Below are 24,527 nucleotides of genomic sequence, written 5' to 3' on the forward strand. Positions count from 1 at the left end.
GCTCTTAGACTAGAAAGAGGGAAATAGAGTGCTCTGGAGGTTTATATAGCTGTTGGAAACCCATGTTGAAAGACCAAGTGTACTTTCAGCACTTTCTTTTCTGGTTGACTTTACTTTGAGGACTTGCTCTTTGTCACGAGGGACCTGGTGGGTTTTTGCTTGTTTTATATAAGCAAAGGATCTAACCATTTACAGTGATCCAATGATTCTCAACATTTGGATCTACTCACAAATCATATCTCCTGTGATGCTGAACCCAGGGCCAGGGAACACGCATTTAACAAACTAAGATGTTGATTCATATACTCAAGTGTGAAACCATTACAGATAGGTAGGTACATGTAGGTTAACCCTACCAGTGATGGCTGTGTATCAACTGTGGGGAATACGGCAGATAATGCTTAACTCAGGAGGATAACTTGTATTTTGCCAGCTGCAAAGAGTTTCAATTGTTTAGGGTGGCAAGGACTAGCAACCTACGGCCTGCAGGCCAAATCCAGCCTATCAAGGGTTTTTGAATGCCCAGCGAACCTTACAGAATGTTACTTGCATTTGCAAATGGTTGAAAAAAGTCCAAAGATCTTTGTGACTTGAAAAATTCTGTGAAATTCAAATTTCAGTGTTCATAAATAAAGTTTTATTGTAACACAGCTGTGCTTATCAATTTGTGAATTGTCCATGAATGCTTTTGCATTACAATAGCAGAGTTAAGAAGTTGTAGCAGAGACCATATAGCCCCCAAGCCCTAAATTACTTGCTATCTGTATCTTTGCGGAAAAAGTTTGCAGACCCCTGGACAAGGCTATAGGCCTTTACCATTCTGTGCAGTCCTATCAGTCTCCCCCAGGATGCCTCCATGTCTTTACTTCGCCCCCAACACACACACACAACACACACACACACACACCCTGACCGAATGTCCTGCAGTGAAGCCCTGAACTATCTTCTTCATTGTGAAAAAAGAGACAAAAACTGTCCTGTTTTCATTTAGAAAGATCCTTTAACTTTACCTGTGAAGTATTCTGTGATTTTGGGGGAAAATATATTCTGGAAATGTGAGGTAACTGATTGTATTAATTCAATCCTTACCAACTTTTGGTGACACTTAGAAGGGCCAGTTCTAGCCTCAGGAAAACATAAAAATGTCTAAAAAGTTTTAGAAGGGAAAATCCATTTACAAGTTAGAGGTTAATAGATTCATGATTGAACCTCAAACTATATTGTATCAAATACAACATTTGATCTGACAAAGAAAAGAAGTTTTTAAACTTGACAAGACAATAGTACCTCCTGAAGTCTTCCCAAATGTTTGATAAGATAAAAGATGCATTTTGGAGAAAAGAAAATAAAGCAGGAAATAAGACTAAGGGGCTTTGCTTTGCTTTGCTTTGCTTTGTGTATGTAGAGGGCTACATATATAGTTTGTGAATTATTGAATGCTTTTTTTTCCCCACAGTTTCTCTCAACTTTCCCTCTGGCCATTTTTCAGTCCAATAGCAAAAAGATAAAAATAAATGAGGAAGAAAGAGTAAATGAAAAATAGGATTAGAAGAGCAAGAAAGCAATAAGAAAGATTAGCACTCTAAAACATGTATCAGCTGGTTTTCTTCTCTTGTTAGAGATGGGCTACAAATTTGATTCTATACTTTCAAGTAGACAAATCAAAGTTGTAAATAAAATCTAGTGTACATAAGTCAGAAACAAAACTAATTTTTCATGAAAAACATCATTTTTGTGATACTAAGCCTTGAGGTAAATTTTTCTGGTAGGTCTTAATAAAAAGTCTATTATATGATGATATATATGCTGTTTTACACACACAAAGACACACACACACACACACACACACACACACACACAATATAGACACTTTTTGCCTATCCTCTTATTTCAAAGACATGGATACAAAGTCCACATTAAGGAAAAGGCATGGCATAGGAACTGAGACAGTGAAAACCAGCAGTGTTTCTCAAGCTTATATATAAATGAGAGTGTGGAAAATCAAACTGAAATAGGAAACTTACATGAGACCTTTGGGGCAAGTCATTTTGTTTTGCTTTCCTTACATGTTGGATATATTCTTGTGTGCATCGGTTGGACATCATTTGAAAATGCGATTTCACTAATGCCAACTAAAATATACAATTCTCATGTGTGGAGGGGACACCCAATGGTGTCATCTGACTGTGTCAAGAGGAGACTTTGAGCCTTAGATCTGAAGAGGGCCTTAGAAATCATCTTAGTCAAAAATGGCAAACACGTCACACATGTGCCTTCATTCCTTACTCTCATTACCATGACAGACATGACTAATTGATCACATTAATGCACTAATTGACAATGCAAAGTGGAGATAAGGCTATTTCTCAACAAGACCCTTAATGCAACTACTACCAAAAGATTAATGCAGGCATACACGGTAAGAATGCTTTAGTGGACTTCTGGTTTTAACCCCAATATGTAAATAGTTTGGAAGGTGTTACTCTCATTCATTCAACAAGAAAAAGCTGAACAGTTTGAAAATGAAGAACTTTTCATGGACCCATCAGAGAATTAAGATTGCAGGGCAAACTAACACCCTGAAATCTGGAAAGACAGGTGAATCCAGAGTCACCATCCAATTTTGCTTACTTGAAACAGAAAATACTGAAGCCATAAACTGGTAGGAACACTTACATGGTAGTTTTGATAAATGGCTAGAAACTTAGTCTAGACAAGGTTGAGAAAAAGAAAATCCTGGAGGTTTCAGTCTTAGACCTCCGCCCACACTTTTTTGAAGAAAAATCCCCTCGTAGCTCTGGCCAGGGAAAGGTAAGCGTGAAATATAACCAGAGCATTCTTTATAACAAAGGTCAACTCTGCAAGAGAAAAGTCATAACCAGAGCCTTATCCCATTTGGGGAAAGGCATTCTTCTCACTTTAATCCCTCTAGCCTTCCTGTCTCACTTAAAGGGAAATAGATATACCACAGGAAAGAAATTGTGATGTTTATAGCCCAGAGATAGAGACCCACTAAAAACTGAGATTGAATCATGAAGTTAGAGAACACATTCCTTCCTCTCTACTCAACTACTACACCAACAGTGGGCTACTATAGTAACTGAATTATAGCAGAAAGAACTGCAAGACACAGGCTCTCTGAGGATGAATAATTAAGGCAGCCTAACGTGAAGAGATGACACGCAAACAAGGACATTAAAGGAATTTGAAGCCTATGTACCTACCACTACAGCAAAAACAAAACATAGCTCAACTCCTAGCCCAAATCCTCACACTGGATGTCTATTTATCTCAGTTTCCGAATTCATCATGTTAGCTTTCAACAAAAAAAATTACAAGGTATACCAAAAGGCAAGGAAAAATATAATCTGGACAAACAAAATAAGCATCAGAATTAGACTCAAAGATGACACATATGTTGGCATTATTAGACAGCGATTTAAGAATAACTATGATTAATATGCTAAGGGCTCTAATGGAAAATGAGAATAAATGAATAATGTAAGCAGAGAGATGGAAATGCGACAAGATCAAAAGCAAATACTAGAAACCAAAAACACTGTGACAATGAAGAATGCCTTTGATGGACTCATCAGTAGACTGGAAAAACCTAAGGAATTAATGAGCTTGAAGATAGGTCAGTAGAAATTTTTGAAACTGAAATGAAAAATGAAAAAAAAAAAACACAAAAAACAACAGAACAGAACATCCAAGAACTGTGGGACAGTTTCAAAGTGTATAACATACACATAATTGGTGTACGTGAGGGAGAAGAAAGAAAAGAAGAGAACAATGAAGTAATAATGGCTTGAAGTAATTCAAGTATTGAAGTGATAATGGATGAAAACTTTCCAAAATTAATGGCAGACACAAAACTATAGATACAGGAAGTTCATAGATACCAAGTAGGGTAAATACCAAGAAAACTACACCTAAAAATAACACATTCAAGCTGCAGAAAACCAAAGAAAAAGAGAAAACCTTGAAAGAAGCTGGGGGCGGGGCAGGGGGAAGCAAACTTTACCTGTACAGGACAAGGATGAGAAGTGCAGTCATGCGCCACTTAATGACAGGGACACATTCTGAGAAATGCATCGTTAGGCGATTTCATCATTGTGCGAACGTCATAGCACGTACTTACGCAAACCTTGATGGTCTAGCCTGCCACACCTACGCCATATGGTGTAACCTATTGCTCCTAAGCTACAGCCTACACAGCATGTTACTGCACAAATCGTGAGATTAAATCAAGCACAAGAGAAAATGATGCAATGAAGAGACGCAGTAAACATGAGCTATGTGAGGCTTCTGCCAGTGTAACATGGTATAATGTTACATACTGTTTTACAGCAAACTGCTTCTTATAAGTAGAAAGCAAAAAGAGTACACTCTAAAATAACATAAAAGTGTAGTATAGTATAGTAAATACATAAACCAGTAACAGTTGTTTATTATTGTTGTTACTATTATTATTATTATTATTATTATTATTATATACTGTATATAATTGTAGGTAATTTTAAAAGACTGGCAGTGCAATAGGTTTGTTTATACCAGCATCACCACAGACACATGAGTAATGTATTGCTCTATGACATAACAACCGGCTACAATGTCACTAGGGGATAGGAATTTTTCAGCTCCATTATAATCTTATGGGAACGTTGTCATATATGTGTCACATTGTCACTATGCAAAGCATGACTTTATATGCTTTTATTTTTGCCCTTCTCTGAGGAGCATAATGGAACCAGGAAGTATCCCTTGAGATTCCTCAGAGAGGCAGATTTTTATTTTTTCAGATATCTGCCTCATTTCGAAACATGGATACCTTAGCTAGGTGGTAAAGGAATAGGGGCAGGTTGCCCTCAGGAAGCATTGCTCTTCCAGCATTTCTGGTAAATTGCTTGAAGAACTCTCAGGAAAAAAGGGACTTGATTCTCTGATTTTCTGGGAGTTCGTTGTGTATTATTTTGTCATTCTCAGTAAGCATTTACTTTTGTACCTAATTTTGTGTTTTTTACTTTTTTAAAAATTAATTTCAGGTGTCCAAAATAACATAAAGATTAAACATTTACAACCCTCACAAAATGATAACCCTAGCAAGTCTAATACCCATCTGAATCTGACACTGTACCATGCTTTACAATACAATTGACTATATTCCCTATGTTGTACTTTACATCTCTTGTATATATATATATATATATATATATATATATATATATATATATATATATATATTTAATTAATTATAGTTGGCATTCAGTGTTATTTTATATTTGTTTCAGGTGTACAGCACAGTGGTTAGGCATTTATATAATTTATGAAGTGATCGCCCAATAAGTCTAGTACCCATCTGACACCATACATAATTTTTACATTATTGACTATATATGTTTTGTACTTTTGATTTCTTTTTCTTAAAGAGCATCCCACACATTACGTCTCAGCCCCAAAATATGTGGATCCACTCCTGCCCACACTTTGGGAGCCATTATCTGCTATGACTCTGGCAATTCCCGGAGGTGCCCCCCTCAGCGACCCTCCGATGGGCGGAACTGTAGATGGCTTTCCCACCACTCTCCTTCCCTGCTTCCTGTAGCACTCTCCTCAGCACTGCTAGGACAAAGAATGGGCCAGCTGTCTGAGCCTCTGCCAAGACACAGTGTCTTTGCACAGACAGTGGGTTCATGGGGGAGAATGGCCTGGGTTTAGGACCTAAAGTGTGCAAGAAATTAAGAGAGAAAAATCAAGAAAATGTGGCCCTGAGGGTAGCACTTGAGCTTCAGGGCCACACTTTTGGCTCATTGTGGGTTAGATTATACAGGCAGTCCTGCTTTTATTAAATGTCTTTCTTGAGCACCCATTATGTGCCTGTGGGATTGCCCACAACCCTGACCTTGTACCATTTTTCAACAATAACAATTTTTTCAAAGTGCCAACTCTTTGAAATTCCTGAACCACAACCCTTTAGTTAGCTGGGTGACTCCTGTATGGGTTTCTTAGAAACCTTTTTTTTTTTTTGTAACAGTATTCATTTCATCCAAGCTTTGCCTGCCCAAAGAAGTTGTAAACACAAGACAGGAAGGTTGATTCATTACAAAGAAGAGCAAGCATAATGTAGCCTTAGAAAGAAAACCTAAATGCCAGTGCGAATGTGCTCAGTAGGAACCCAGAGTGCGGACCTTTGGAGGAGGGGCACATACAATTCATAAACCTTTGGAGAACCTTAGGTCAGCCTCTCCAGTGTTTGGCTTCGAGGTGTCAGAATAGATTTTATAGGTCAACAGGGTTGTTCTAATGATTATCCAAGATTTTCCCCCTTCAGTGGGGAAGGCCTCTCTTTTATGGAATTACCTGCACAGTCAGCAGGCTGGGTGTTAGAATTCCGAGCAGACTGCCCCTCCTCCCCAAGAGCAGCAGGCAGCAAAATAGGCCCGGAAATTCCTGAGCATTGGGAAGCCAGCACTAATGCAATTACCTGAAATAAAAGAAGGGGTCAGATAATAAGGGGCAAAGGTTTTTCCTTTTAAAGTAAAGAGCCAGGTAAACAAAACCAGCTGCCCCTGGAGCCAACAAACTCTCCTCATTAAATGTTTTAAGAGGTTAATGGGCATAAGTGGCTAATTGTAGTACAAGGCTGAAGACTGAATCTAAGGGTCTGGGGGAGGGGTGGTGGGATTAAGCCCTGGCTGGCAGAGGCCTAAAGGAGATGAGACCTGCCCCTGGCAGAGGGTCCCTAAATGGGCAGAATGGAATTGAAGTAAGAGTAAGAGGATTTGACCCTGGGAGTCTCTAATGTTTCTGTCAGTATCCCTGTGAAATGGGCCTCGGAGTGTCAGCTGGGACAGTTTGAAGTTTATATGCTAGTAGAATAGGATCTGGAATAAGTTTCTAAAATAACTAATTATGGGAAATATTATGTGTATTTACTGTGAAAAATTCTGAAAGGGTATACAGCAAAATGTTAGCAATGGGTCTCTCTAGGCTTTGGGCTTATCAGCGATTTTTCATTTTCATACTTTAATTTTGTTAATGGGCATTTTCTAATGACTCCATGATGAGCCTTATTTCTTTTATAATAAACAAATAAAGGGCAAAACTTTAAATAAGATGAAAGGTATTAAACTGGAAATAAAATTTAAAACTAAGGAGGGCAAGCGAGTTGGTGAATAAATTGGTAAGTGGTTCCATTTACTTCGTATTCTCTGCCATCTCTAGGTATGTGCTTGCTATGACTTACCAATCTGCAGGCCAGCAGCAGGAGTATAGTATCGAGTCCACACAGAAAGGTCTCACCCTCACGGCATTTGTAATAGTGCCCAGAAAGGTAATTTCTGCACAGCCTCTCTTGGCTTCAAGTTTTAGTTGAACAGCTCAGCCACTGGTGGTGTGATCCTAAGAGAGGCTGAAATTTCAGTAGAGCTAGGAGGGGGCTATGATTTACTTAAAAGTATCCATCAGTCTTAGTGTTTCTAAAACCAGTCAGTATGCCAGGGTTTATGTGGAAGATACCAAAGCACCTCTAATTGATGAATTTCCTTCCTCTCTTCCTTCTTTCTTTCCTTCCATCAATCCATCTGCTTTATTTGGTCTTCTGACACCTTTGTAGCCATTACTAAACTAATTAACTTTTGTGGAGAGACTGGTTGGTAGCTAAGATTCGTCTTTATCATCCTAGTGAGAAAGACAGAGAAAAGCAGAGTTGCCCCCAGGTCACTGGACAGTCCGTTGGAATCCAGCCCGACTTCCTTTTACCTAGTCTTAGTGAGACATGGCCATCATCATCATTTTTAACAACTAATTCTTTCCAAATGGCTACACAGGCTACTCACCTCCTTCATGTCCAAATCTAAATGATGCACTAGGCCCTTTACCACAGGCAGCGACTGTCAGAGAACCATGACTCTGTAATAGGCAGGAATTTTTTAAAGAACCACAAATAATGGACACTTAATGTTTCCTTAGAAGCCTCACATTTCTGAAGGGTAAGTGCAACAAGCTAACTGTTCAAGGGTTTCCCAAGAAAAGGGTTTGGATAGTTATCAGACTCATATCTATGGTTACCTTATCCCCTTTCTTAAAAGTGATACTAAATTCTAGGGCAACAAAGTTCATGTTTCCATAGTACAACATGAATGTGGGTGTGAGTTTGCACATGAAAATTGCTGAAACTTCTCAGCATAACATAGAGATTTCTTGGACATCCAAATGGGAATTTGACTCAGACTGAGTTTATTAAAAAGATCATGATGGTCCGGCTGAGAAAGGAAGGGACTCTAAGACATTGCCCGGGGCCATATTTGAGAAGCATTTTGGAGGGTGTCTGACATCTCTGTTAACTTCTCTTATTCTTTTTGGAGAGTTCATTCCTTATAAGCTGAAGAAGACACCCATGTCAGCATTTCCTGGCTCAGTTTTAATCTGTACCACCTCTTCATACCTTCCACCTCTGATATTTTCTGCATACTTGATATTTCAAACAGCATCATTCATTTCCTTGATAAACCTAGAACCTAGTCTGACTGGCCTACACATCCTTGGTACCAGTGTTCTTTAAGACATTCTTTCTCATAAGCTTGTGGTCATAACTGACTCCCTTCCTCTCTCTTACACTCTACAGAAGCTTTATTTTATTAGTGCTTCCTTCACAGGCTCTCACTTTTTACTTCTTTTCATGACCTCCCTTACTTAGACCCAGATCTCTTCTCGCCTGCACTATCGAGATAAGATAAACTTGTCACCTTGGTTTCCGGCTGGGAGCTCTCCCCGCTCCAGTGTAATTCACAGCCCACAGGAATATGCTAACACCAACTGAAAATGATTGAATCCAGCTTGTTATGTTAAAAGTGGGGCCAAGAGTAGGCTCTAAAAAGCTTAAGCCAAAGTTCTTACTGGAATTCTTCCTCTACGTGTCACATGAAGGAGGAACTGGACTGTTTCTGGGTCTAAGAAAGCAGCCATTGAGTGGCAGTAAGAGGGAACAAATGTTAGACCCGTGTTAGAAGAGCCTTTCATGGATTTGACCTGTGGTACAGTGGGACAGCACTAGTGGTGTATGAAAGTGGCTTCCCTGGCCTAGATAGTCACTTCTTAGGGATGTTATAGCAAGCTTACATGTGTAACATCACATGACTGTTAACGTCTTTTGAAGCTCCACATTTTTGCACCATAATCACAGTCCCCTCCATCCCTCCCTCTGCCTCTCACCTCCTGGGAATCCAGCGTCTGTTCTTGCTGCTCCGCACTTCCCTCATTCCAAATCCCACAGTGATGAACACGCTGTCCTCCTCCTGGCAGATGCTCGGCCGCTCCCCCACCCCATGGCTTCTCAGTCTAGGTCGCTGCCACCTTGGGCCCTGAAGTAACCTGGAAGGTAGATTTGGTTATTGAACACCTTTCATGTGCCAGCTTCTGTGTCTAGCATTTTTCTTGATTGGTACAGTAACCCTGTGAAAACACTATAGTTTCTTTTAAATCAATTTTAAAGAAGGAGAACCCCAATGTCTTATAAGTAATATATGGCAAGGCAGGGATTAAATCAAGTTCTGTGTACTTGAGAAAAAGGACTAAAGGAAGGAGGGGAAGAGTGAAGGGCCGCTCAACCCTGGGCCATGGCTTGTGTGGGAGAGGGAAGGTGTTCACAGGGAATCCTACCTATTGCAAAAGTGCAGCGGGCATTTTTATCTCCATAAACATTAAACTACATGTGTGACCAGCAAAACTTATCAATTCTGATGTTTAAAATAGTTACTGGGCACTAACAAAAGGAAAAGAGAAAACTATAATACATGTGATTAAATACACGTGATAAAAAGAACGCTAATTACAGGGCATTTTTATCATATGCTTAGTTATCATGTAATGTAATACCAAGTATCCACATCCTTCAGTCTGTGTCAGATTAGCATTGCATGGATTATTTTTTGTTTTACGACTAGGTTTTCATATGCCTTGCTTTCGCATAGTATGCTTCCTAATCAAGTGTTTTTTGTTTGTTTGTTTGTTTGGGTTTCTTTTGTTTTGTTTTTCCTAATCAAGTTTTTTAAAAAAAATCAGAGGTGCTAATAGTGAACTACCAATAGGAAGAGGTGGTGAGGTAAAGGACATGAATGTGCCCAGCATGGTGTGTTGCACATAATAAATGTTTATTGGATCTGAGTCTTGCATCTGTACCAGCAACAAGATGAAAGGTCATGTCATTGTTTTGGTTCATTCCCTGCTATAGGGAACTACATAAGTTTTCAAAAGCATGGACCCTTTGATACAACAATTCCACTTTTAGAATTGAATATTCACCCTAATTTAAGAAATGAGTCCCCTATTGTTTATGATCCCATCTTTGTAAGCTGAAAATTAGAGAAATTAGAAAAAAAAACTGAGTTGTTGAGCACCTACTGAGTGCCAGGCACTTTAGATTTGTCTGCTTCATCTTCCGTCGATCCTGAGACGTAGTCACCTCTCTTTTAGCATAAGAAAATGGAGGCCAATAGATGCCAAGTATCTTGCGCAACATCTCAAAGGTAGTAAATACCTGATTTGGAATTCGAAGTCAGATGGCTCTGGCACCAAACCCCATATTATTTTCCACATACGAATGTTGTATTCTGTGGAAATTTCTGAGGGGTTGAGGGAGGCTGAGGGGAAGTCTGAATGGGTGGAGCTCATCTCCCACCTGCCTTACAATTAAAAAAACAAACAAAGAAACCCATTCTACTAGTACATCACATACTGGTCTTGGAATTTAACATTTAAAAAAAATTTGTACATAATCCTATAATACATACTGATAGGTTGGTGTTATTAAAAATGAAATAATCTATCATTAGCCATCAATCAAGAGGACCTGAGTGGGCTGGAAAAGGCACCCACGAGTTATAAGCATTGATTTCAATTAAAGTGATTTAATTTGGAATTTTGCAAAGATGGGGGTGGCAAGGTTTGAGACAATGAAGGCCACCTAACACTTGGCCCATCTCAGCTTAGTCTTCAAAGTAAGGTTTCCCAAAGAGAGTCCCCACAAAGATGGATGGACATGTTTTGGTCAAATGTTCACAGCATAGTATCAGCATAACGTGCTGATTCACTTAAGCTGCCTAACAAAACCTACCACCACACCAATGACTGCCAATTTTGTTACTGTTTTAGGAGAGGGCTCCTGGACTTTATCTGTCTGACTCATTTATTTGTTCATTCATTCACTCATTTATTCGTTCACTTTGGAGGTGGTAGGAGAAGGTTGACTATAAAACATTTTGCCCAGAGAAGTGAGCTGGAGATGAAAACTTTGAGACCCATTCACAACTAAATCTTATTTTTTGTGGTTGCAGTTTGTTTTCTTGTTTAAAGGTGTGGAAACCTATCAAAATATTTGAGTATCCTTCCAAACCTCTTACATACCTTTATTACTTTAAGATATGGTTAGGGATTCTATGGGATGGGTGTTAAATTACTTTCCCTAGGGGGAGAAATAATAAGCTTTTCCCCATTACCCGATTTGGTTTATGGATTCCTGTCAATTCCTGTAGAGCAAGCAATGTAGTTTCATGTGACAAAGGTTGAGAAAAAAAAAAATTACAATATTAGCCCACAAATGGAGGAGGAAATGAAGAAAATAAAAACTATATTATTTATTCGAAAACTACCCAGGGTCAAACTCTTTAGGATATAAGAGCCCAAGTGCACCCTGGGTTGTTTCCTCAAGCCACAGAGGCCTCTGGCTAGAGAATTCTGTGGAGTCTCCTGCTCGAGATTTTATCTGATTGTTATTTTATTTTTATTCCAGTTGCTACATTGATGGCCGAGTGGTCAAGGTGATGGACTTCCTGAAAACTCGCCTGTTAGACACACTCTCTGACCAGATTAGGAAAATTCAGAAAGTGAGTAAAAGTCTCCTGGGAAGAAGAGGAGTCAGTTTGGGGGTAAGGCAAGGAAAAGGTCACCAGGTCCCAGCTGGTTGTCAGCACTGTGGGAACCAGGGTAGAAAAATAGTCCAGTTCAGACTCGCACGGTCGAGAACTCCCTCTCACTGCTGAGTGCTTGTTGTTTTTCACATTGAGAAGGGTTTGAATTGCCATATCCAGGTTTAAAAGCTCTGTTTTAATAACAAATATTTTGTAATCAGTTGCTTCTAAATTGTGAGCTTCTTAAGGATAACTTTGCTATGTTATTTTCTTTTTGCAGGGGTTTATATTGGGTTATTTTAAGAATGATTACATTCATTCAGTGAAATTCCTGTCTGGGGCACTGGCAATTCTGAGCCATATTTACACTATTTCTATATGTCTTCGAATCAGCCAGTAACGTTTTACTTTTGTATAGATCAGGAGAAAGCTAATATTATATTAAGCAATTAATTGTGTGTAGGTCTTATTAGCAAGACATCTTTGGTCAACAGTTCTCCAACTTGAGTACAATCAAAAGCACCAGAGCTTATTCATAAAGTTTCCAATCTCACTTCTTATGTTCTGATTTAGTATATTTGGAGTGGGTGTTAGACATCTCTATTTTTAATAGTTATTTGCAGAAAACTTACATAAAAGTAGCAACCGATAGGCTCCCATTAATATGAGATAAATAAATAAGTTAATGGACAAATGCTTCTCTAAAATTAGCTGTGTAATAAAATCCTGTTTGGAGCATTCGTAGAAAAGCACTTTTGATTGCTAAAGTGGAAGTCTATACCTTTTTTTGCATTCATACCAATGTCATACTCAGATTACAGATATGCCTTGGAGTCCCCTGGTTTTCAAAGCGTTTTGGCGGCTGGGAAGCCTCAGGACTGATCTGCCTCCGTGTCAGATGCCTCTGGGGGCTAGGTGCACTCGCCCGTACCCTGATCTGTCACTGCCTTCTAGGCAAAGCCTAGGAGAGCTATATGACTTGAAATATCTCTGCCAGGGTCTGTTTGACATTCATTTAGTTTTTAACCTTTAAATATTTAATATTTACTGAGTACTTAGCAAGTACCTGGCGAAGTGCCAGGTGCTGGGATACAAAATGGAATAAGTAAGATATGGTCTCTACCCTGGAGGGACTCATACTTTTAAGCTTTAATACTTACTTTGAGCAGGATGAAAAACATTACCTAATGCAGTAGAATGTCAACCTATTGAACTCTACAGTTTTCTAAGCACATTATGCTAATCTGATATTAGGTACTGCTCTCTAAAAGGAGTGAGGAACTTCCTCTCTCTCTCTCTCTCTCTCTCTCTCTCTCTCTCTCTCTCTCTCTCTCTCTCTCTCTCTCTTTACTGAGTGCTTACTGTTCCCACACTATTCCAAGTATTTGTATACAACACTGTATAAGATAGACAAGTCCCTATATTTTTGACTGTTCTGGAAATAAGTCTAGTGACCTGATCAAAGAGTTGTTGGAAGTGAAATGATTCAGTTGTCTCATGGCACTGAGATTGAAGGTTCTAACTGTGCTCATGTAATTATTTAAATAGAACAAAAACCTCTAAGTCAGAACTAAGACAAAGGTGTTGGAAATTACGTTCTCCTCTTCCTCCCCACTACCCATCCATCACCCTCTACCACAGCATACACCCTTAACAATCACAGAATGTTCCAACACTGAAATAAGTCAGCTAAGTTTACCTCCTGATTTGTGCAGGCAGGGCCAAAGGAAGTGAAGGACAAGGACTCATTGTGCACAACTGAGATTCAGACACTTAAAAACATGTCTGATGGACTTGGATGGGAGGGCAAAGTGTGACTGCGGGGAGGAACAGGGGAGCCTCTAAGAGAAATAACCTACATGCAGAAGGCATCCAGTAGGGTATGGCGAGAATTAGCAGGAGGGCCTGCAGCCGTCGTCTGGCTGTTGCACATAGAACACGCCCAGCGGTCCCCTCAGGCGTCAGAAACTGCTCTGGTTATATCTTGCTGTGCAATAAATTATCCCAAAGGTCAGTGGCTTAAAACAACCATTTATTATAACCATGTACTCTGTGGGTCAGGCATTCCCACAGGGAACTGTGGGGATGGCTTATCTTTGCTCCAGGATGTCTGGAGTTTCCACTGGAAGATAAAGGCTGAGGCAACTCAAAGGCTGGTGACTAGATCATCAGAAGGCTTGTTGCCACATGCCTCTGGCAGTTAGTAGACGTCACCTGTTGACGAGCACCTGTGTAGGACTGATAACTGCAATACCTCCATATGAACTCTTCACGTAGCCTAGGCTTGCCCCTAGGGTTCTAAAGTCAGATGCCCAAGAGAGAGCGGGGTGGGAACTGTATCACCTTTTCTGACCTACCCTCAGAAGTCACAGTCTGTTCTTCAAAACAGTCACCAAGACTGATGGAGATTTGAGGGGAAAGGAAATAAACTCTTCTTGATGAGCGAGTGACAAGATTCTGGAAGAGTGTATGAGAGCAGAACTAGTTTTGCAGTTATTTTTGGAAAATACTGTCTGCCAAAGTTCCATCCTCTCTGTTTCATTTAGTAGCCCTTCAGTCAATTCCATGACTAGTTTTCTTTTTCCAACTCTCTTTTACAAAGCTCCTGCCAGATATTGCCTGAAATGGGTATCTGCGGGAGGTGTTGCTGGATCACAGATTCCCTGAGATTTGATTCATGGGATAGACCCTCCATGGGCTGCAGCAGCCTGGACGCAGTTCTCAGGGCCTCCAGGATGAGATTCTCTCACCACAGCCCAGGATGTGCTAGGTACTGGGCTATCCTGTGGAGATGAAGCCTGGGACCACAGAGAAGGGTCACCAAACTTTTCCAGTTCAAAAGCTGCTTTGGCTGTTCCTGAAGACCCCTGTGAGTAGAAAGGAGGTGTGGGGAATGAGAATCAAAGGCGCAGACTGGGGCCAAGTGGCCAAACTTCTTTCTTGTGAATACCCAAAACTAGTTTGGAGATGAGCCAAGTAAGATTTATATATATATGTGTGTGTATATATATACATATATATATATATATATATATATATATATATATATATATATATATGTATATACACACACACACACATACATATATATACATACATGTATATATATGTATATATATGTATATGTATGTATATATATATATATATGTATATATGTATATATACCTGGAACCTTCATTCAAAAGCTAGAAATTAAATCTTTGTTTTTTCTCTACTTTGGGAAATTCAGAGAAGTCCTAAGGCACTTGTCCCCTTTAGCCCCACAGTGACGGAAAAAGGGCAGATTTCCCACCAAAATGGACTCATGTGGGATCGGTTAGATAAATCAGGGGTGAGGCTATTTGAATAAGAGATAGGGTACAGGATTTGAAGTCTGGTGGCTTGGGTTGGAGTTCAGGCTTAATCGTGTGACCTTGGGACATTACTTAATTTCTTTGATTTTGTTTCTTTATGTATAAAATGAGGATGCTAAGAATACTATCTTCCTTCACTCTTAGGAAGGTCAGGAAGGTGATGGGAGGCCCTGTTTGGTTAATTGCTATTGAATGCTAGTTCTTATTGCTATTATTACTGTTGTTTCAGTTATTGTAGTTATTATTAATAATAATTTATGTTACTGGAGAAGCTTCATGCGACTTTTATCCTCAACTTGTTCCTTGCTCTTTTCCTCTCTCCTCCTCCTTTGAACCCTGGAGAATATGACAGGTGATATTTTTGGCACCTGAAATGCAGTGACTCAATTGCTAAAAACAGCTGTGGTTTCCAAATTTGGACTGCCACTTACAGAAGGATTCTCAGCTTTCTGAGCAGTGGGCAAATTCTTGTTATATGAAAATCTACATGATGCTTTTGGAAGCCAAACCGAGACAATGTTTGGACTCCCCACTTCTTTGAATAATCCACACACCCTCTCTCTTCCACTAGAATGAGGATAATTATGTACGAGTATACTTCGGGAGATGAGTCAAGGGAAAGAGTTGAGAATCTAACAGTACAGGCAAGAAGAGTCAGATGGGAAAGTGAGAGATGTTTAGGATTCAGTGCAGATGGTATAGTGTGGAGATCTGGGCTGACTCCAAAAGAATAACATAAGAACCAAGAAGAACCACTTTGGCTTAAGTCGCTTGGACTCTGTGATTTGTGTCTTCATCTCCTAGAGGAATCAGAGGAGGAAATAACACTTTTTGATATTATTTTCAGCAATTGAATAAGCACAGGGAGGAGTTGGTAAAATGCTAGTCATAAAGGAAGTATTTCCAAAAGTCCTGTCCCTGTGACTGCATTTTGAATACCAAATGAACTGAACAATTGGCTTCCCTAATATTTGGAAAGTTCTTTCCTTTCTCCCTTCCTTCTTTCATTTGTCAGCTATTTGTAACACCCTTAGTATTTCCTCGACCCCTGAGGATAAAATGGTGAGAGAGACTCATGATGTGCTGGTTGTCCTTATGGTCTAGTGGGAAAATAGTTAACGAAGCAAGTAATGGTAATAACATGCAATGATGCTTATATTTAATAAAGGTTAACTCTTTGAAGTCTCAATAAATGCAGTAACATTATGCCACTTTCTCCAAAATATCTTAGTTGCAGGATCATGGGTGTAGGTAAAGCAGAAAAATATTTAATCCTTTTGAAGTAATGAATAGATCAGAAAACAAACTTTTTTCTTAACCAACCTTCTGGTTTACCTACTTATTTGAGCCTCTTCGTATATCAAAGGGTAAGAGGGTAAAAGAATAATAATTATCATTCAGGATCATAAAATAACGATGCACAATTAAAGGAAAAATGAGGGCATCAGTGTTAACCTTCTCTATTGGAGAAAACGGGAGAATGAAAACACATGACGAGGGTAAGAACAGTAGGATCGCCACAAAAATCAGTACTTGATTAGTTGATTCATTCATTCATTCAACAGCGAATGCTTATTTCAATGTTCCAGTGCCTACCATAGCGCTTATCACTTGACAGATGCTCAATAAATGTTAGAGGGAGGAAGACAGGCAGGGAGGGGAAGGTGCACGAGCAGAGTAAAACAGTGGAGGAAGTGTAAAAGAAGTAAAATAATGTCTTTGTCTCATTCACATTTGGACCTGCTGTCTCTGCTATTCACGTGCAGAAGACTATAGTCTGCTGGTGTTGAATAGATAGAAATTGATTTCGGCGGCCATAAATGGGCTATGCCTACATGTGGGCATAGTAGGAGATTGTGTTTAGGGGTGAAGGAAAGGTCTCTTTGTGCCTCAAAATAACATTGCAGTTTGTTTGCTAATGTCGGATGTTTCATTTTAGAAAAATAATATTTCATTCTACATTAGAAGGAAGACGTAAAATAGAAGTAACCCGAAAAGAGGTAAACTACACTGATTTAAAGTCAGACTGTGGTGTTAACATCAAAAGCAGGTTTTGATGGAGGGGAAGAGAAACACAGGCCAAGGAAAGACTGAGGAGAGGCAGGGAACCCCAACTACAAGCTGTCCCACTCCTAATACCTTTACCGACATCCACGGGTGATTCTCAGTTTTATGGGGCCAGAAGCTTATACAAAGGGAACTTCTTTAAGAAAAAGAAACAAAACAATTTGCACAATTTAGAAATGTATCCGACCACATGAACATATTAGGAGGGGCTTGCCCAGGCCATGGGAGAGGCCTGTGAAAGTGGGGAGCTGCAAGTTGAAGTTTCATAAGCTTCCCAATAAATGAGCCTCTGTGACTGCACTTGGCCGTTCAGCTGCAAATGGGAGACTATGACCCGTGGGAAACATTGGCTCTGCTCTTTCCTATAGAAGACACTAATGGTAAATAGGGGAATCTAGCTGGAAAGGTATGTTTACCATACAAGGGCTCCAAAGTTTAGGTCATTGTCCTTCCATAAACCCTATTTTCTTAATTCTTAACACAAATAATTATGACATATACCATCAATTTAATAACAGCTGGGGGAAAAGTGTAAACAGCTGACAAGTTTCTTTTGATATTAATTATGAAAAGCATTCTGATTTCAAAACCATGAAATGTGAACATGCATGAACTTACAGAGATATAGTAATTATATTACCTTTCAGTTTACAAATGGAATGTATTAAGTGCATCATGTATCACTAACCCATTGTAGAAACCAGGAATTTGCTCACGGCCACACTTGCTAAGTAGTAAAATCAGAATTCAAGCCCCAGCAGACCCATTCAACTCCAGAGCCCACATTCTTCTCTAATACACAATTCTGCATCTCCGTACTTTTTAACCATTTGTTTTGTAATCCATGTAATTTTTATATTCCTAACCACCCAGGATTGGGAAGACTTTTAAAGAAAAATACTGAATGTTTCTGGTAAAAGAACATCAATTTGATCCCCAAATCACTTGACATAACCTGAGGTGTGTGTCCTTGAAATGAGGGTTGAAGGAAAGTGGGTACCACAGTATGAGGTAATATCTAATATTACCATCATATTCGGTGATGGAAGAGGACATGGCTCTCCAGGGAGAGATGTGTGTTCGTTCACTGGACTCCATTTATGTTTCATGTGCACTGGCTTTTGGTCCTGTTACATGCCAGGCACTAACAATGTGAAGATAATGTTCCCAGGGACATTGGAGGAAAGGCCCTGGGAACAAATTGCCGTTTGGAACAAAAAGCTTCTTCAGTAGGAAGAGGCATATTGGGGTGACTTTCCAGTGTTTCCACATGGTAGTGGAGACCTTCTAGGTTTGTCTTGAGGAAGAGGACATTAGCTCTGACACTGGTGGAGCCTGTGACTGGTCAGTGGGTAGACTGTCCGGTAAGGCTGAGGGGAGGAGTTGGTTACCCACAAAAAAGGACTGGGGGAGGGAGGAACAGGGATTTATATGCGAGTAGCTGCTGTCCAATTCCTCCCTCTCCAGCACTTATCCTCGATCATAGTCATTGCTTTGGGACTCGGTGAAACTTTCTTCCTTATACTCTTGCATATGCTCATAATTTCCTTGCCTCCGGGTGAATTTATCTTTTTGTGTGTATGTCTTATTTTAATTTTATGTTTTGTTGCAATTACATTCAATTGCTTTTCTGTGGTTTGAGATAACAAGAGCAGACAATGCAATTTTAAATCCTGAAAATGACACAGGAGCCACAAATTAAAAATTGATCTGATACCAAAAGAAAATGGGCAAATAAGGCACTCCGGAACAGAGAGATGATAAAAAGAAATTACACCAAAAAAAAATTAATGGAACTGACAGGAAGTACATTAGACAGAAGAAATAAATCAAGAATGTGATGAGATATTGGAATAGCTGAGCTCAGAATAACCCTGCTTGTCTAACCTAAGAAGGGCGTATTAAATATGGAGGCAGTTTAGTCAACCAGAATCTTCTAGGTCTCCTTAAATAAGAAAATTCAGTCAGAAAGTAGACAGAGTCCTGAACTGTGATTGGAAGGATTTGGTGTTTGCTCTTACGGTTTTGAGGCTATTAATTATCTTCTATGAAACTCAGCCTTTTCATCAGTAGAATATTATCTCCCTCATGTATTAACATGTTAGTGATCTCATTATCTTATTATTTCACGAGTATGTAATAAGTAAAGTAATTGCCAAGCATTCCATAGGGCATGCAAAAAGGAAAAAATGTGGCTTTCTCAAGCTGCTTATAGTATAGGAAGGAAAACACATAGGCAAACAGAAAATTACAACTCAGTATAATGTCAAGATCAGAGATAGGTTCAAAGACCTTTGGGGCCCAGAGGCATGAACAATTAATTTTATGAAGGTTTAAGGAAAGTTTCAGAGAGAAGATAACATGTGAATTAAATCATTAAAAAATATCAGACAAGGGCCGGCCCGGTGGCGCAGGCGGTTAGAGCTCCGTGCTCCTAACTCCAAAGGCTGCCGGTTCGATTCCCACATGGGCCAGTGGGCTCTCAAAAAAAAAAAAAAAAAAAAAAAAAAATATCAGACAATGTGGGTGAGGAATGAGTAGGAGAGAAGGTGATCAGTACAAACCTAAAAGAAGATTGTGTAGTTGACAATGGTGAGTCCATTGTGTGTTGTAAACCATAGGTGTCATGATGAGGGAGGGAAGAAGTAGCTAAGTGGTGGTTATGAAGGATCTTAGATAGCAAGTTAATTAAAGCAGTTGGCATTGTATCCCATGGGTCAGTGGTTCTCACTATCATGTCACCATGTCTAGCATACTCCATGGACAAATGGATGAAATAGACCATGGGTTGTACGCAGTTACTGGCTCCTTAGGGTTAATTTACCAGTTAAGAAGACATTTCATAATTCTGGTGAATGAAAAGAATATTACTGTGACTACTTTCAAGTTACTCTTAGCACATCTCCTAACTAATCACACAGACTTCTCTCTTTGTGATTACGCGGTTGAGTATGCTGGTAATGGGGAACCAACAAAGGGGAGGGACTTGTCAAGCTAACGAATGGCAGCAGTGTGGAGGATGGACTAGAGGAAGATGGACTTGGTAGGAAGACCAAGGGAGAAATGATAAGATCCAATACTCAGGAAGGGGCAATGAGGAAAGAGTGATGGAATGATCCCCCTCCTCTTTGAATATAGTAGGTAGCTTAGAGTCAAAACCACCCAAGAAGGATGGAAAGAAACACCGAAACATTATTCAACGCTCACTTGGATCCCTTATAAATATAATAAGGACCCAAGAGACAGGGGCACCACCAAGAAGAGTTCTGTGCATAGGTAAGGTTTAAGAAGCTTCTTGAAGCTAGTCAGCTCCTTTGAACCAATGATACAGGGGACCAGTCCTGGTTTCATAAAGAGCCACTGCTCTTTCTGAGGTCCTGGGGAAGGTTGATTTTCAAGTAGATGAGATGCTGGAATTAATGGACTCCAGCTCCTTTTGGAGGGTGGGCCTCCTGCCAGGGCTGATTAGCCCAGCTGGCCTGTCCACTGTTCCTGTTTTATTGCTTCCTTTCTCATTAAGGAAGGTGTTGGATTTGGATACCATAAACAACATGTCTGCTGCTACAAGGCTACCATCCCTTGCACAGCCAGTGGCTGAGACCAGGCTCTCAGGAGTCTCTTTCTAAAGACTTTGATCACAGTTTTGAAGCCAAGGCTTGAAAATATGCCACATAAATGGTTATTTTCCTTCTTATTGTTTTTTCCTTTTTTAAAAAAATTCAAAATAGTAGAGAGAAAAAAAAATCCTAACCTCTCTCTTCTCTCTCACCCCTCCTCCTTCAGTGTAGCCACGTCAAATAGTCCTGATGTCCTCGACTCCTGAAATGTGAGGGAAAGGAGCTGGCAGGGTTTCCCTTTGCACCACCCTGCCCCCAGAAAACCCAAGGATTCTGAGCAGCCACTGGCCGCTTGGTGAGCTATTCCATGGGTGCCTCAAAATTCCCTTGTCTATTTGGGCCCGAGGGCCGAAGTCTATTTGGGACACAGACTACTGAAAGGGAACCAACCACCACTCAGTTTCCCTCTGCTCTCACATCAGCGATCTCAGCATTTGTGCTTCTCCCTCCCCAGATAGTGTGTTGCTTAAAATAACCTTCATTGGCACATAATTTCTCAGCAGGAACATGCCCTTGTTTTTTCCAGTCCTGCAATTTTCTCTCTTCCAGCACAGGGAGAATCATATTTACGCAGAAAACCACAGTGTTGAACTATAGCCCTCCGTTTCTCAGAGTTTCACTTTCTAAGGGAATTTTGCAGGTGGTTCCATCTGGTTTTCCTGATTGTTTTTCTCTCCTCTTCTGCCCATACCTATTTCCTCCCCAGTCCCAACCAGCACCCAGCCTCAGTACTTCCCCCACATGTCACCATAATGGTCTTCTCTGTTTGGAGTAGACACACATCAAGCCTCTCGCCATGTCCCAAACAGTAAATGCTCAGAAAATCCTCATTGATTTATACCAACTGGTCCCAGGACCTTTAACCTGAATACTTTCTAGGAGTCTCTTTTCCCCAGAACATTTCATATAACTGGTTTAGGTTTTGTATCAAAGTTCTACCTCTCTGTGTGTTGTTTTGTTCATGTGGCTTCTCTAGAAAAAGGCAGGAATTGCCTCTGTGCTGACAGTGGATAAATGAATTACTCTGAATGCTAATTATGTCCATGTCAATTACGTCCACGTGCACTTTCTATTGTAAAAAGGCCTTTCTCTACTCTTTAGTATACATCTAGCCTATTACCTACCACTACAAGTGTTGTATACAAAAGAAAAGCGAACAACCCTAATGTTAAATTGACCTGAATACAATCCCATATGCTTTGGACAAGGAGAGATCTAGGCAATATTTGCTTTACATTTTAAGAGCTTGCCATATGCCATACACTTTTCCAAGCACTTTAGAAATATTAGATAATTTAAATATCAAAAAATGCTTTCTGAGATAGTATTATTATTTAAATTTTACAACTGAGGAAATGAAGGCATAGAGAGGTCATGTAACGCACTCAAGGTCATGCAGTGAGTAAACGATAGCACCAGCAGTCAAACAAAAGTCCATGTGTGCAGTCCATGCTCCCAGCCACCACTCAATAACAATTCTTTTTTTTTTCCTCTGTGAGAGATGAGGATTTTATTTATATTTTTGTGTGTGTGTGTGTGTTTTTCTTTTTTTTTCTTTTTTTAAATTTTTTTTTAAGTTTATTAGTTTCAGGTGTACAAGACAAGGTAATAATACTTAGACGTTCATCATTTATATCCCTCATACTGTGAAACCCCCTCCCCCCATCCACTATCCCTCTGACCTCACACTGAGCCATCACATTATATATATAAAATTATAGTTGGCATTCATTAATGTTTAGCTTCTGGTGTACAATGCCATGATCAGGCATCCACAGTATCCCTGCAATTCTTAGATTGGTTCTTTCCAAATCTCCCTGCGAGTCAGAAGAGAATTCGGATGAACTGTTATTTGCACAGTGTCTGTGTCCTTCCAGAGTCCTCTGTACACAGTATTTTATAAATCCAACCATTTTCTAGAATCAAGTCCTCATTTAAATGAGCTAGACTTTGAATTTCTTTTGAAGTATAACCACCTCATACAAATTGCCACTTCACGTTGGGCATGCCACCTTCCAACTAAGTACTTATGGCAAATGTCCTCACAGGGTAAGTGGTGGAAACACATGATTATCATCTTATCTTCAATATAAGAGCTTTATAATGAGCTTGATATGTCAAAAAATCCTTCTGGTGTCAAATCACACTGAATGGTGATTTGCCTTCACCAGTTCTGGGGTTATTGAATTCCGTATATAAATTGTCTGGTAAGCAAAGCAGTATTTCCCTTTCCTTCTCTGAAATTCCATTTTTCAAAATTCAGGGGTCAGACTCCAGGCTTGAGATTCTGAGCTTTAAGCAAATAAGCACGCGTTGCTCTTGTCTTAGATCTTTCATTCTGTTCCAGGTTTTCATTGTATGCCTTTATTTTTGCTGATCTCTTAAGGTGGTTTTGCAATCAAGGTATTGCTTCCAATTCTTTAACCAGTTTAGTTGCTCTTTCTCAGGTTGTATAACTTCTTTGAAGAATGACAGTTTCCTGTGAGCTTGTGCATTGGCAGGTTTGGAATTGTATTCACCTCTCTGGGTGACTAGAGCCCCCCAGTCTCCACTCACTGTGTGCCAGGCACTCTGCAAGGAAATAAATCTCAAGGTAAACAATACAGGAACCTCTGCCCTCCAAGAGCTGATAGTTCAGGGCTCCTCAGAAGTAATCCACAGACACCTGGACTTCTTTCTAGGATCATAAATGATAGGTCAGAATCCCCCACAAAACTGTACGTATATTTGGCATTAGTTCCTCTGAATTCATTCATCACTTTAGAGGGACTTGCATAAATGTTCATGTGCTACATCTGTGCCGCTTCCCACTAGCTCTCAGGATCTTTCTGTGATTGGCCCAATGTCATTTATCCCGAGCACAACCCCATCAGGTATTATTCCATCTCACGGATGAGGAAATTGAAGTTCAGAGTGGTCATAGAAATAACAGAACTTTAATTTGTTTACCACTTTACAGTTTTCATGATTTTAAAATCTTTCATTCCTTTACTCACTACACTCCAGATGGTCTTCTTTTGGTTCTATAAACAGTCCTATTTCCACCTTAGGTCCTTTCTTTGTGCTGCTCCAGCAGATCCATCATGGGGCTAGCTCTCTCTTCACTCAGGTCTCGACTCAGATACTGCCTTTCAGAGGGACCTGCCCTGACCACTATGTAAAGTATCGACCCTCCCCTCCTGCTAAATCACTTTCTATCAGATTACTGTTTTATTTTCTTCCTTGTTCTTATTATTTCTGTTTCTTTTGTTTGTCTACTTTTTATTTTTAGTCTCCTTCCTTTGACTAAAATGTAAGCCAATGAGAGCAGAGCCTTGTTCTGTTTCATTCACTGCTATATTCCTGCCCCCAGAACTCTGCTTGGCATATAGCCGGTGCTCAATAAATATTTGTTGAGTGAATGAATAAATTCATTTGATAACACCTTAATGTTTTTGCATGGAAACCCTTAGCCCTTTTCTAGTCCCATTTTTATATGTTCTCCTCAGGGAATTTCTTCTATTCCTGGGGTGTTTTCTACCACTCTCACTATTCACCTCCAGTCCAGATTGTTGTTTCTGAGATGACCAGCTCTAACCTATATT

General features: G+C 39.8%; 1 protein-coding gene across 1 annotated transcript in view; it reads left to right on the top strand.

The window, feature by feature from the left end:
• The window catches only part of HPSE2 (heparanase 2 (inactive)), a 523,392-nt gene that overhangs the window by 367,377 nt on the left and 131,488 nt on the right, over positions 1–24,527 (top strand). The window contains exon 7 of the mRNA XM_081074716.1: positions 11,789–11,882. Within this exon, the coding sequence (XP_080930842.1) occupies positions 11,789–11,882 (94 nt within the window). The remainder of the gene's footprint in view (positions 1–11,788; positions 11,883–24,527) is intronic.

This window comes from Rhinolophus hipposideros (genome assembly GCF_964194185.1).
Source record: "Rhinolophus hipposideros genome assembly, chromosome: 15".
Lineage (NCBI taxonomy): Eukaryota > Metazoa > Chordata > Mammalia > Chiroptera > Rhinolophidae > Rhinolophus > Rhinolophus hipposideros.